General features: G+C 36.0%; 1 protein-coding gene across 2 annotated transcripts; it reads right to left on the bottom strand.

Moving 5' to 3' along the window:
• Positions 1–537: 537 nt before the first annotated feature.
• Positions 538–6,005, bottom strand: LOC113777625 (peptide methionine sulfoxide reductase A5-like). Of its 2 annotated transcripts, none has more exons than XM_027322775.1 (6): positions 5,839–6,005; positions 3,673–3,760; positions 2,757–3,422; positions 1,551–1,663; positions 1,328–1,472; positions 538–1,040 (listed from the first exon to the last, which is right to left on the bottom strand). In XM_027322775.1, the coding sequence occupies exons 3-6, from the start codon at positions 3,042–3,044 to the stop codon at positions 843–845; spliced, it is 744 nt and encodes a 247-aa protein (XP_027178576.1). In that variant the 5' UTR covers positions 3,045–3,422; positions 3,673–3,760; positions 5,839–6,005; the 3' UTR covers positions 538–842. The 2 variants fall into 2 exon arrangements, with proteins under 2 accessions (XP_027178576.1, XP_027178575.1); XM_027322774.1 differs by having other exon boundaries at positions 2,757–3,150.
• Positions 6,006–13,703: the final 7,698 nt, after the last annotated feature.

Genomic DNA, 13,703 nt, shown 5'->3' with positions numbered 1-13,703 from the left:
ATAATTTCGATTTCAAAATTTTTATTTTTGAATTCGATCCGAATTCGACGAATTCGAAAACGAAATTACCGATTTCAGTTCCGAATTACCGAAATTTCGAATTCGAAATTCCGAATTCAATTCGAAATCGGTTTCGAAATCGAAATTTTTCGAGTTTGCACATCCCTAGTGGGAAGAGTTGGAATACAAAAAATGTCGAAGAGCAAGCGATGCGATAAGTAAAAACTGATTTTTTGTCGTTATATTTGTCGTACTAATTACTACAATTAGAATTTCAGCAAGAGCACCTTTTATTTTTCATTTACTTTTCAGCTTTCTAGAATTAAGTATTTTCTTCGTTACTGTTGTTTTCTAAATAATCTTCAATACAAGTGAAAATGCTTTAATCTGACTATGAGATATTAAAAAATAATAATAATTTATGGTACCCAAAAGAAAAGGATAAAATTTTATTATTTTTGCACGTTCACATTATTAATGGCCTAGTGCCAGTAACCAGCAGGGTACCCGTAACAGTGTGTATCCACGACAGAAAAATTATAATATCCTTAAACGAATTAACTAATTAGACTATAATATCCTTTACAAAGCAGATAAAATATTGTACCAAAAAACAAAAAATCAGTCGCTCCAATTTTGAGGAAAAATGTCGTGAAATCCAAATTTGTCATAATGCTCAATCTCTCTCAAGGAATCCTTAGATCTTCCAAGGAAAAACTAAATTAGTGGTATAATTTAACAAAAAAAAATGTCGCGGGCAGCTGAACGAAATTGAATAAATTTTCCTCCGAAAATATATGCCTCCCAGGATCTCTAAGTTCACCACCAAAAAATGTTTCTTCCTAAACTTCTCTGAGGATGGGCCAACCTTTTCTTAGGATGTCATTGATCTTTGGATGAATACGTTTTTGCAATCTTGGCGGACAAAGCTCTGCTGCATAACCATTTAATTTGGCTGCCAGACTTGATTTTTCCATCTCTTCTTCAGGCAAGTTTCCCATTAGTTGAAGAAGAAATGGATTCCGTTTCAGCTCAAATTTCTGAAGATCACAAGTCAAAATTTTCATTAATGTTCCTTTCATTCTCATAAGTGCATAATGTGCCCAGTAAGAATATCGCAGAAGCCAGGAATAACTTCTAAACAAAACTAAGCAGAGGTCATCCTTCTGCACTCGTAAATTCTGCTGGACCACCTATTTCAGAATCTACAAATTGCTACAGTGACTCCTTCCTATCCGTTCCGAATAGGAGCAAAACAAAGGAAAACCTGTACTTGTAACACCAATTTTGCTTTTGCGATTTATACAAGTTGATGAAAGACACTAACCTGATGATCAGGCTCTGCAGGATAGAATGTTCCCAATTGCTGAATTTGAGTGGTTACAATGCCACTCTTTGACCTTGTCTGCTCTCTTTCTTTACTTACAGAAGCCAATCTTGACTCTTCAGTTCCATTTGTGAAAACGATGGATCTGCTTGGAAAGTTTCAACTAAGAAAGCCAGCATTATGACATAGAAAATACAACTTCAATCCAGGTTACCAACAGTACCTGTACTGGTTACCCACATCAGGACCTTGCCCAAACACCTGCCTAGAATCGTGGCTGGTCCAGAAGACCTCCAAAAGTTGTTTAAAAGTAATTAACTTAGGATCATATTCAATCTGCACAGAATCGATTTCAATATATAAAACAAGTGTAGAAATAATTGAATGTCTATTAAAGAGCATGTTTTGGTAGTTGGTAATTGCAACAGTATCTGACTTGGGAGTAAAATTCCATTTTCTCTGTAGCGAGACTAGCATGTTATCTCAAAGTGTTCATAAACTTTCATATTGCTAAACTTTTAATTTGGATGTCTTTTATGCTATTGAGGCTATCATAGATTAGATTAGGCAAATGGTTTTCCACCTTTCAGCTAATTCAGGTCACAAGCAAAACTCTTGGCAGGATAAACATTACATTAGCTCCACAGTAGACTATAATAATGATCTGTTTCAAGGGCTTGAAACAGCTAACTATGTCAAGAACCCAAATCAAACGAGTGCCGACTTCATAACAAATTAAACTGCAACAATAGGTTTGTTACAAGCATTTAGTTCACAAAATGAAGTACCACTCTTCCACTCTCACTCAGTGCTGGTGGACAACTGAGAAATCCAGCTGAAAGGTAACAAGTGCAAACAAAGTTGATGGGATGACTGAAACCTATTGTTGCAAGTCCATTAGCAATAACCTCATGCACGGTCATGTTACAGAATCTCCAAGGCCTTCTCTAAGCAAACAGAACGATGACGGTCAAAAACTAAGTTGCATAGACTGGCTAAAAACAATTCAAGATCTTTACACTTGAATCCCCCAAACATAGGAAATACTTCCCAGTTTTTCTTGATTAAGACTCATTAGCAATAAAAGAAGTTGACTAATTCTCCATGATCTGCCTAGAATAACGATAGTTCATAGGAACAATCAATATTCACCATTTTCCTCTCCTAACTAATTTTGTTAATCATTTAAAAAAAAAAAAACACATCCCCAGTACTTATCTCCAATCACTCAACATTAGAGCCTTCTCAGGCTCAACAACCGAGTATGAGAATTAGCAATAAAAAACTAAAAACAAAATCTTGATAAGTCCTCAAATTTCAAATTAGATCTAATTGTCCAACCTTTTACCAATTAGCAAAACCAAAAGACTTAAACCGGTAATAAAATGCAAATCAATAGGCTGAAGAAAGAAGGAACGTAGGAGGTGACCTGAACAGATTCAGCGTGATCACCTAAGCTCCGATACTCGGGATTGGTTTTGGATCCACCGGCATAGCCGACAGTCGTACGCACTACCCCATCCAAGCAGCCAAACACCGCCTCCGATCTCCAGAAGCTTCCTAGAGCAAAAACCGCTGTTTGCAGCTGTTGTTGATTGGCTGTGTCTGTAATTGAACCCTCCGATAACTGGGCGGAGAATCTGATGCCCACACATAGATCTGCTGCCAATACAATGATTATGGGTAAATAGCATGTAAGGCGCGTGGCCTCCTTCATTGGGCTGGGAGTTGAATCGTCGACGGCCAGGATAATCCGGTCGGGTCGCTGGAATTCTTTATAATGTTCGACGAAGTCGAGTCCGGTTTCTCCAAAATTCGGCTGGCTGTGATCGGGTCAATCCGATTCGATCCACAAGTCCATTATAAATATATTATCTCATTTTTCAATTTGTTGTGATTTCTCCAGTTAATGCACGAATTAATAATTCATGGTTTTCCAGTGGTATTTTTTTTTCCTTTCTCTTTTTTATGTTCAAGAGAAAATTACTAGTTACTTCACCCACCCAAAAAGTTGGGGAGAATGATATCTGCTTTCTGTCAAAAAGGATTTCTTAGGCTCCAGTTACGAATCACGACAGAAAGCCTATGCAAAACCCTAAACCCAAAGTCCAGCAGAAAGCTACCAAAAATTAATTAGCAGTAACTATATACCAGTAGATCCAGCACAAAGTTTCGAAAAAAAATTTTAAAAAATCGTAGACAAACGTAAAAATAGAAATGCACAATAAATTCTAAGAATTATAGCAAAAAAAAAAAGATGCATACAAGAGATTGAAATTTGTGAGATTAAAAGTAAATAAATAAATAAAAGGCGAGAAGAGAGAGATAAAATGAAGTAACCTTACCGGATAAAGAGGTAGAGAAATATATCCTCGTCGTTGGCTGCCGCCGGAAGATGCTGCGTTGCGGTTCAGCTTGGAGAACTGTCTTCACCTAGCGGCGAGGACAGGGAAAGTTAATAATGTGGCCGCGTACAAGTGAGATCCGCTATATCAAGTTCCGGACCTCTATTTACGATTTGACCCACCCATGCTTCCTAATCCTAATCTTTTCCTAACTTTTGACTGCCTGGGGCCTTGGGCCTTGGACTTTTACTTGGTTAGAGACCATTATGAATTACTAGTTACTACTTAAGCATGGGTGGACTAGTTACTAGTTACTACTAATTACTAGTAACTAGTTACTAGTTACTACTTTTGACTGCCTGGGGCCTTGGGCCTTGGACTTTTAAACAATTTTTCTACCGCATAAGATTTTCATTTAGCTCATTCTTCTACTTGTCAAATTATGCCTCTTCAATTCCCTTTTGTGTCAGCTGAATTTCCAAAAGCAGTATAACTATCCTAATTCCTTATCAGTGAGCAATAGCTCTAACAAATTCTTAAAATTTGACGGAATAACACGACCGATCTGATTAAAAAAAATCTTCTTTTAGTATAATATGAAGGAAGCCCATCTTTTCAAGTTCAATTTCGATTAGTTCAAGTAAATTACATATTTCATGCTGAGTAAGAGCAGTAAAATACCACTGATGTCCAAGAATATATCCAAAACTTTTCGATACGGGTTGGTAGCTGCTGTAACTACGTGAGACTGTTCGAAGGAATAGCTCTAACATAAAGTACCCAAAATGTATAAAACAGTCAATAACGATTACACAAAGATTCCCATACAAATTCAGCTCTCCATCTAAACTAACTGAAGAAGCGTAATGAAAAGCTGGGAAATTCAATCAGTTTAACAACTTGAACTGAAAATCAGAAACAATCTAACCTTAAAGACGGCAACTTTATATGGTTTGGAAGCTTGAATTATGCGCAAATGGCCGAGACTTTGAGAAGACAATTATTGGGTTTAGGGCTTTGAATTGAGAGTTTGATAATATTAACGAGAGAAGTTCTCTCTTCTTTCGAAAAACCGAGAAAGCAACTATTGATGAACGAGTGATAGCCTCGTGGGAATATAAAAGTCAATCCTTTGTTACCCGTGTTAATTAATGAACTGGGCGGGTTATTTGGGCCTGGTTTTTATCCATTTGGATATGAGTTTGACCCTTGAGGCTAACCTAGTGGTCATTGACAATCTGCGTTAGAAGCTTGCTATGCTTGTATGTAAGTAGTATAGTCCAATGCGGATTCTCTATCTCCTCCCATCATCCCTTGTAAAGTTTTAGATTAACGTTTAATGTACATATATTTTTATATGATCTAACTTAAATTTACACCACATTATCTGTATTCACATTTGAAATCTTTTATATGTACCATAAATGTAGACCTCCTTGTACATGAAACGGTAATCCAAAAACTGTTTACTTCATTTATGTGCTAGTATTACATAACATATTCATTTCTTGAAGGTAATTGCTCTAGTGTTTTTCGAATAATCAACTATGACAACAATAAAGAAGCAGACTACTCACAAAGAGTGACAGAGATCAAAACATCGATGATGATCAATTCATCCAAATAATTTCAAAGAAGTTCAAAACTAAAATTACACTATGCTGTTAAGCTTTAGCTACACTGGCAACACCAGGATCGCCACAGCACTAAAGTGAGAAAAATTTGAACCCCAGTTACTGAAATATGGTCCACAGATCAATCTTCACCAAATCTTCTTAGAACATAAAAAGCTAATCAATTTCTATAGCTCAATGGTTAAATTAACACAACCCTGACAGAAAAATCCCAACTTTAGCAGAGAAATACAACGGCATTACATGAAATGAATCCTCAATAATCTAAGACTTACAAAATGGTCAATCCTCTCTTAATTAACCCCTAATGCCTCAGGTGGCCCAAATCTTTTGTGGCATTACGCGAATCACAACTATTACAGGAAACAAGAAAAGGAAATTGAAAAAATAAAACCCAATTTACCAAAAGATTAAAAGGGCCAGTATCACGGGCAAACGACAATTATAAATTAATTAAAAAAAACTCAGAGAGAGAGAGAGAGAGAGAGAGAGAGAGAGAGAGATCAAATAAAAAGCCAGAGGAGTATAGCACCTTCGATTTAGAGGGAAATGGGAGAGGTCGGAAAATGTTTAGGGAGAGGAGAGATGAGGAGGGTGGTGGTGGACGATGATGACGTTGGTCCAACACGCGTTGTCTGAAGAAAGGTTTTAAGGTGGAAAGGAATTAAGGGAGAGGCCCAACGAACGCAGGGTTTGTCGGTGGTATGACTTCTCCGCTTTACTCTTTAGTCTTTTCTGTGTTTCGGATAATTTTTACGCTACTATAATTGCTTTGATTAAAGGGATAATTGCAGAAACCTCCCCTCACTTTTATAGTAATAGCATTGACCTCCCCTATCAATTTTAAAATAGCACTGACCTCCCCTATCAAAAGTTGGAGGCAATTTAATAAGCAAAAATGGATCAATTTACTAAAGTAACCCTGACATGATTTAATTTTACCAAATGAATGTGATGAGTACTTCCATCAAACCCAACAAAACATTTGTTAATAAAAATTACACTAAATTAACTATTTCTACATAGTTTAACTAATTAATTAAATAACTAATAATCTAATTAATTAATAACTAATTATCTAATTAACTATTAACTAATTATCTAATTGTTAATAGTTATTAACTAATCAAACTATTTCTGCATAATTAAACAAATTAACTAATTAACTATTAACTAATTAACTAATTAATTAATTAACTAATTAACTAATTTCTGTTTATCTAATTAACTAATCTCTATTTATCTAATTAACTAAAGCTGTTGTCTGTCCGAAACTAATAAACTATTTGCATGTTAAACTAATTAACTAATTAGCTGCTTAACTAATTAACTACCTAATTATCTAATTAACTAATTAACTAATTTTTGTTTATCTAATTAACTAATTATCTAATTAACTAAAGTTGTTATCTATCCGAAACTAACAAATTATTTGCATGTTAAACTAATTAACTAATTAACTAAAGCTGTTGTCTATCCTAAACTAACAAACTATTTGCATGTTAAACTAATTAACTAATTAATTGCTTAACTAATTAACTAACTAATTATCCAATTAATTAATTAACTAATTTTTGTTTATCTAATTAACTAAAGTTGTTGTCTATCCGAAACTAACAAACTATTTGCATGTTAAACTAATTAACTAATTAATTGCTTAACTAATTAACTAATTAACTAAAGCTGTTGTCTGTCCGAAACTAACAAACTATTTGCATGTTAAACTAATTAACTACTTAACTAATTAACTAACTAATTATCTAATTAATTAATTAACTACTTAACTAACTAATTATCTAATTAATTAATTAACTACTTAACTAACTAATTATCTAATTAATTAATTAACTAATTTTTGTTTATCTAATTAACTAATTAACTAATTATCTAATTAACTAATTAACTAAAGCTGTTGTCTATCCGAAACTAACAAACTATTTGCATGTTAAACTAATTAACTAATTAATTGCTTAACTAATTAACTAACTAATTATCTAATTAATTAATTAACTAATTAACTAATTTCTATTTATCTAATTAACTAATTAACTAAAGCTATTGTCTGTCCGAAACTAACAAACTATTTGCATGTTAAACTAATTAACTAATTAACTGCTTAACTAATTAATTAATTAATTAACTAACTAATTAACAAACTATTTGCATGTTAAACTATATGCAGTACGCATTACCTATTTAAAGTATCGGTTCTTTATAGGTATTTTACTTTCAAACATTTAATTTATGATAAAAATATCAATGTTTGTAAGTAAAATTCAAAAAGTGTTACAAAAAATATCAATATTCTTACTTTCAAACATTTAATTTATGGCCCTATTGTGAGGACTCGTAAAAACTATTATTTTTAAGCCTAATTTGTGGCTTAATAAATTATTTAATTGGATATTTGCCTCGAGGAATATTTTCTAGTCTTATTAGACCTAAATGCATGGTAATATAACTTCGTTATATTCTTAAAGTAACTCATTTCACGAATTAATTTCCTGGAGCGCGTTTAGTAAAAATAGTGAATAGTGCTTGGAGATTTTATCCGCTTGAGAGTACAATAAGTTTGGAATATTGGAGATTTGTATAATAGATCTAAATTAGGTATTTTAATGTTTAAATACTCAAGTGATAGTTATTAGTATTATCGTTATAAGAATTTCTCGGAAGTTTCGCGTTATCGCGCTCAGATTGGAGATACGCGTTTTCGCACGCGTGATTTTAATTTAGGAACTTTAGACCCTTATTTTGAGATAATTAAGAGTGAATGATATTTATATGAATATAAGTGCATTAGAGGTTTAGTGCACTGGTGAACCAAACGCGCGAGAAATCAAGCCTTAATCGCGCCAAACGGCTCCTAATGTGAGTTGACTAATGGGTGATTTGTGGCCACAAGTTAGTATCTTCTCATGGAAGCTTAAAAATCTGATCACTCTCTCTCTCTCTTGCTCCCTCATCTGGCCGAACAACAAAACAAGAAAAACAGCTCAAGAGTTCTTCAAATTCCTCCATCAAATCTTCACCAAATCATCTCCAAATTCAACCAAACTTGCACCACACTTAGATTAACACTTGAGGAGTATTTTGAGCTGCAAAAGGGAGCTGAAAAGCCACGGTTTTCTGGAGCAAAGAGTGACCAAAAATTTCTGATCTAGTCATCCAAGAAGGTAGCAAATCATCCAACCCATAGATCTTAGTTTTTGTAAGATATATTGCACATATAAGGTTATATAATCATGTGGGTAGTCTTGTTTATGGTATAAAATGTGAAAGTGGGCTCTATGAACTCCCACTCTTGGGTTGTTGCTGATTTGATGATTGATGGTGGATATATTGTTGGTTTAGTGGTTAAAATGATGGATTAATGGTGTGTAATTGATAGAAACTTCATTGGGTGCAAGAAGCAAAAGTGACCGTTTTACCCCTACCTTGTCCGACCATTTTTGTGCACAATTTTGAGGTTCTAATGACTTGATTATATTGTTTACATGTTATTGTGAGTGTGTACAAAATTTCATTGAAAAATAACATGATTTGGTTGGTTAAATGAGTTGATTTCCAAAGTTAGCAAAACTGGAAAATGAATCCCGTATTGCCCAGGCAGTCATTTTGTATCGGCTATAACTCTTTACTCCGATGTCGAAATCAAGTGCCGTTTGCGGCAATGGAAACTAGACATTCCCAGATTTCCATTGGTACCAATTTTACATTCTGGTTCCACTTGAGTGAGCCACACCATTCGATTGAAAATCACTGTCCTGTTTCGTTGCTCTCCAGGAGACAGGACAGAAATTGCTTCTTGATGCTCAAAAACGAGCTGTTTGTGAATGGAATTTGAAAATGGTTTCTTCTGAGAAAATTTAGCTTTATGAGAGAGCTTTCCAACGCCATTAACCACGCCCAATTCCAAGTTAAATTGAGTGAGTTGTGGCCAATGTTTGAAACTACTACAGTGATAGAATTTTCCACTTGGACAGATTTGTAACTAACAATGATTTGGGACTTGTTTTCTGAAGCTTCTTGGTATAAATCACCTATCAAATGTACCTTAGACATTATCTACTGAAATGAACCGTGTTTGAGGTGTTTTATTGGTCAAACGTTTTGAAAATGGAAAAAAATGGAAGTCCAAGGCAGATTTGCCGAGGAACTTCTTGGGACTTTAGTGATTTCGTTAACCAACTTTACGAATGCATTTTTCCTACGAAATTTGGTATAGAAATAGCCCTTATATGGTAGGATAATACTGCCAAATTTGGTGCCATTCCAAGTCCGTTTCAGTGTTCAACCAACGTCCCAAAGTTCATGTTTAAATCTGGAAATTCTTGATCGAGGAGGAAATTTTAGCCAACTTTGACCTGCTATATCTTGGCGCTCAAAACTTTGATTCTTGTTCCGTTTGTTTTGTTTTAAACTTTGATTGTAACTCTAATTGAGTTCTAAATTTCGGAGGCTAGTTCGTATTGTGTGAATTTTGCTGGATTTTCAAAGTTGGTCAAAAACCAACCCCGGAACTGTCTTAATGGTCCAAAGCGGCAACCTTGAGTCAATTTTTGAATACCTTCCGTTTGGAATCATGGAAAAGTATCTTCTAGGAACTTTTAGCGCTTTTGAAGAAGTTTCCAACGGTATCAAGCTTTCCAATTTTGGACCTACATAGTGCAAGATACGATTTTTCTAAAATTGACACCCAAAGCTGAAATTTGTCAATTTCTTAGAAAATGAGATTTTGGAAACTTGCCTTCTTTTCTCGATACCGATTGAACATTTTGAACTCGATTTCATGGAAAATATTAGTCTCTCTCTTTAGACTTTAAAACTTTACTCTTGAGCCTCGATTGTTAATAATTAAGGCCCAATTCATGAATTCCCTTTAGATTGTATAACCTTCTTTGATAAGTAGGAGTTCTAAATGATAGTGTATAATAGTTAATGGTTATTTGCTCAGGCGCTCAAGGGGACCTTCAAGAAGAACTCGAAGTGGACGCCTAGACACTTGTTTGAGTATTTACTCTCTTGTTGCAATAGGTGAGTGTTCCATATAGGAATACGTAATTGAATAAGTCTAGGACACGCTTATTTCATGATTATTAAGTGCTATGTGTTAAGTATTTACCATACTCATGCCTATTTAAGGAATGTATACTTGCATTACATATCTACATGAATTGGTTAAATGATTAACCATATCAAATGACCATATGAACTCGATACATGCTTAACTTGCTAGATTGCTTGCTTAGCCTACTCGATTTTAAAAAAAATGGAGTCGAGTGTGTACTTTATCGCACTCGTTCTCTTTTGAGATGAATAACTCATGCTTGAAAATGCTCGAATAACATGACTTGGTATGCTAAGGTTGCATACGTCGTTGGAGTGAATCTCCTCGACTCTCACATGGTAAAAATGGGATAACGGCCAATGATGGCCTATTCATATGACAAATGCCTGTCAATTGACCGTCACTACTCAACCGTTAACCGTGAACCGTTTACCAACCGACATTACTACCTGATTACTTGACTATTTGCTCACATGATTTCCAATCTACATGACTATTCGATATCCGTGAATTACATGCTCCCATGAAATCAACTTGTATTGCTTACGTGCTTATGTGTTAAGTATCCACTTGATTACTTGATTATCATGAATCACACGTTATATGAAACTGTCCATCATTGTTAGGCGAGTGTGTACTTTATCTCACTCGACCTACCCAAATGATGAATTTTACCCTTTTGTCGAATTACTTGGTTACCTGTGCATGTTGTAAGCTCTAAGCTGAACTGGGCCCTGCTCATGGTTACTGACCTACTCGAGCCAGGACTGGGCTCGGTCGGGTAGGTTGGAACCTTGGGACACCGTTTCGGTATACTCGAATATTACCACTGGAGGGATAAGGCGATGGCCAGACCGTACCGTGGGGATCGGAAGTCATAAGGTGCAGATGACCGACAGAGTTCCACTGGAACACCGTATCCTACAGTATATGTTTACCTTGTATCATGATGATTGTTTCATGCTAAAATGCCAACATGAAATCCTGAGCTATGCCTGTAATAAGCTCCCATCACTCGTGAACTATACATGCTAATGTCTCATACCATGATAAATGTCTCAAATTACCCGTACAATGATTATCACCTCATGATAACATGCCATTGTGTAACCTTGAACCATGCATATGATATGCCCAACTTACTTGATTTATTTGAACTATTAGAGTGTCTTGGAACCTCTCTGGGCTGTGTAGCTCATACCACGTTGTGGATTTCTTTTCAGGGTTAGAGACCAAGGGTGCTCGTGAGTAGTACTAGATTGTTCTCTTTTGAAGACTTTGAGTTATATTATAACGGATGGCTATTGTACCCTTTTCCGTTGGGTTGTATTTAAGCTTGATAGCTACATAATTGTAAGTGTGAGATATTTGAAGTACTTTAATTATGTATTGAAGTTACTTATAGTATTTCGAGCTCTTGAATGATGGATTGTAATGAGTCCTGGCAAGAGTTGGGCAGGCGTCCCGCGGATACCCTTTGGTTCGCCTTAGGGAGAAGTGGGGGCGTCACACCTATGCCCCTCCCTTTTTGTAAGAATATTATTGTAACACTTTTTGAATTTTACTTACAAACATTGATGTTTTTATCATAAATAAAATGTTTGAAAGTAAAATACCCATAAAGAGCCGATAGTTTAAATAGGTAATGCGTACTGCATATAGTTTAACATGCAAATAGTATGTTAATTAGCTAGTTAGTTAATCAGTTAATTAGTTAAGCAGTTAATTAGTTAATTAGTTTAACATGCAAATAGTTTGTTAGTTTCAGACAGACAATAGCTTTAGTTAATTAGTTAATTAGATAAATAGAAATTAATTAGTTAATTAATTAATTAGATAATTAGTTAATAATTAATCAAATAATTAGTTAATAGTTAATTAGTTTAACAATTAACTAACTAGATAATTAGTTAAGTAATTGTCAAGCAAATAATAATTGTCAAGCAAGAAGAGGGCAAAATTGGAAGAAATTTCTTATCTCACTTCTACAAAAGCTGTCAGGGAGGTTTCTGCAACGAATTGTTACTGTTCAGGGGAGGTGAATGCAATTTCAAAACCTAGAGGGGAGGTCAGTGCAAATGTCAGAAATCTCAGGGGAGGTTTCTGCAATTATCCCATGATTAAAATAATGGTACGAAGGCTATTTCTTTTTGACCCCTAGAAGTTTGCTAATTTCTAAAAACAGCGTACTATTTCACTGTAATAATTTATTAAGCACGTACAAATTTCACTGGGCGGGTTATTTGGGCCCGATTTTTGTCCATTTCGATATGAGTTTGACCCTTGAGGCTAACCTAGTGGTCATTGACAATGTGCGTTGGACGCTTGCTATGCTTGTATGTAAGTAGCATAATCCAATGCGGGTTCTCCATCCGCTCCCATCAGCCCTTGTAAAGTTTTAGCTTAACGCTTAATGTACATATATTTTTACAGGGCAAATTATCCATTTGGCCCTTGAACTCTTTGTCTAAGTAAAAATAAGCCCCTCATCTATTTTTTGTTGACTTTAAGCTCTCGAACTTGTAAAATTGGGCACCCGTGACCCTTTTAGCCAGTTTCTCCGATTTTGTAACCGGAAGACGAATTCACACGAGTGGCAGTATGCTTTGGAAAATGGCATTTTTGTCCGCATCTTCTAAGCAAAAAAAGAACAACTCCTCTCTCTTCCCTCCATGGACTACTCCTACACCTACGACGACCTCATCTTCCTCCCCCACTTCATTGACTTCTCCACCGATGCCGTCTCCCTCTCCTCTCCTCTCTCCCGCAACCTCTCCCTCTCCCTCCCATTCGTCTCCTCCCCCGTAGACACCATCTCCGAGTCCTCCATGGCTTCAGCCATGGCCTCCCTCAGTGAAGTCACAGTGAAGCCCTCCATCTCTGAGATCAAAATCTCCTCGCTCAGCTTCGCCCTCAGCAGCCCGTACAGCAGGCACGCGAAGTCACAGTGAAGCCCCTCGTCCCGCGAGATCAGTTTGTTGGAGAAGGTCAAGCCCGGCATCAGCCCCCAATTCTTCACCCAGAATATGGCACAAAAGCTCCCTGAGAAGAATATCCCCTCCACGCAGGCAAAGGCCACCAGGCGCTTCGCGAAGGACTCGGAGCCGTCGATCTAGTGGAGGGCCCACTTGATGCCATCAGGTTTTCGTCTAGTCTGCATGAGCTGAAGAATGAGAGGTCGTCGAGTTCAAATATCTGAACCTCTGGGCAAGAAATCTCTTCTGACTAGTGCCTCCAGAACACTGGATTTTCCACTGCTCTGGCTTCCGACGACGGCCACTTGCGGCAATTCAATTGTAGACTGACTGAAGAGCTACGCGAATATG

Source organism: Coffea eugenioides, chromosome 7 (genome assembly GCF_003713205.1).
Source record: "Coffea eugenioides isolate CCC68of chromosome 7, Ceug_1.0, whole genome shotgun sequence".
NCBI classification, from domain to species: Eukaryota; Viridiplantae; Streptophyta; class Magnoliopsida; order Gentianales; family Rubiaceae; genus Coffea; species Coffea eugenioides.
This window is presented reverse-complemented; position numbering and strand designations above follow the sequence as displayed.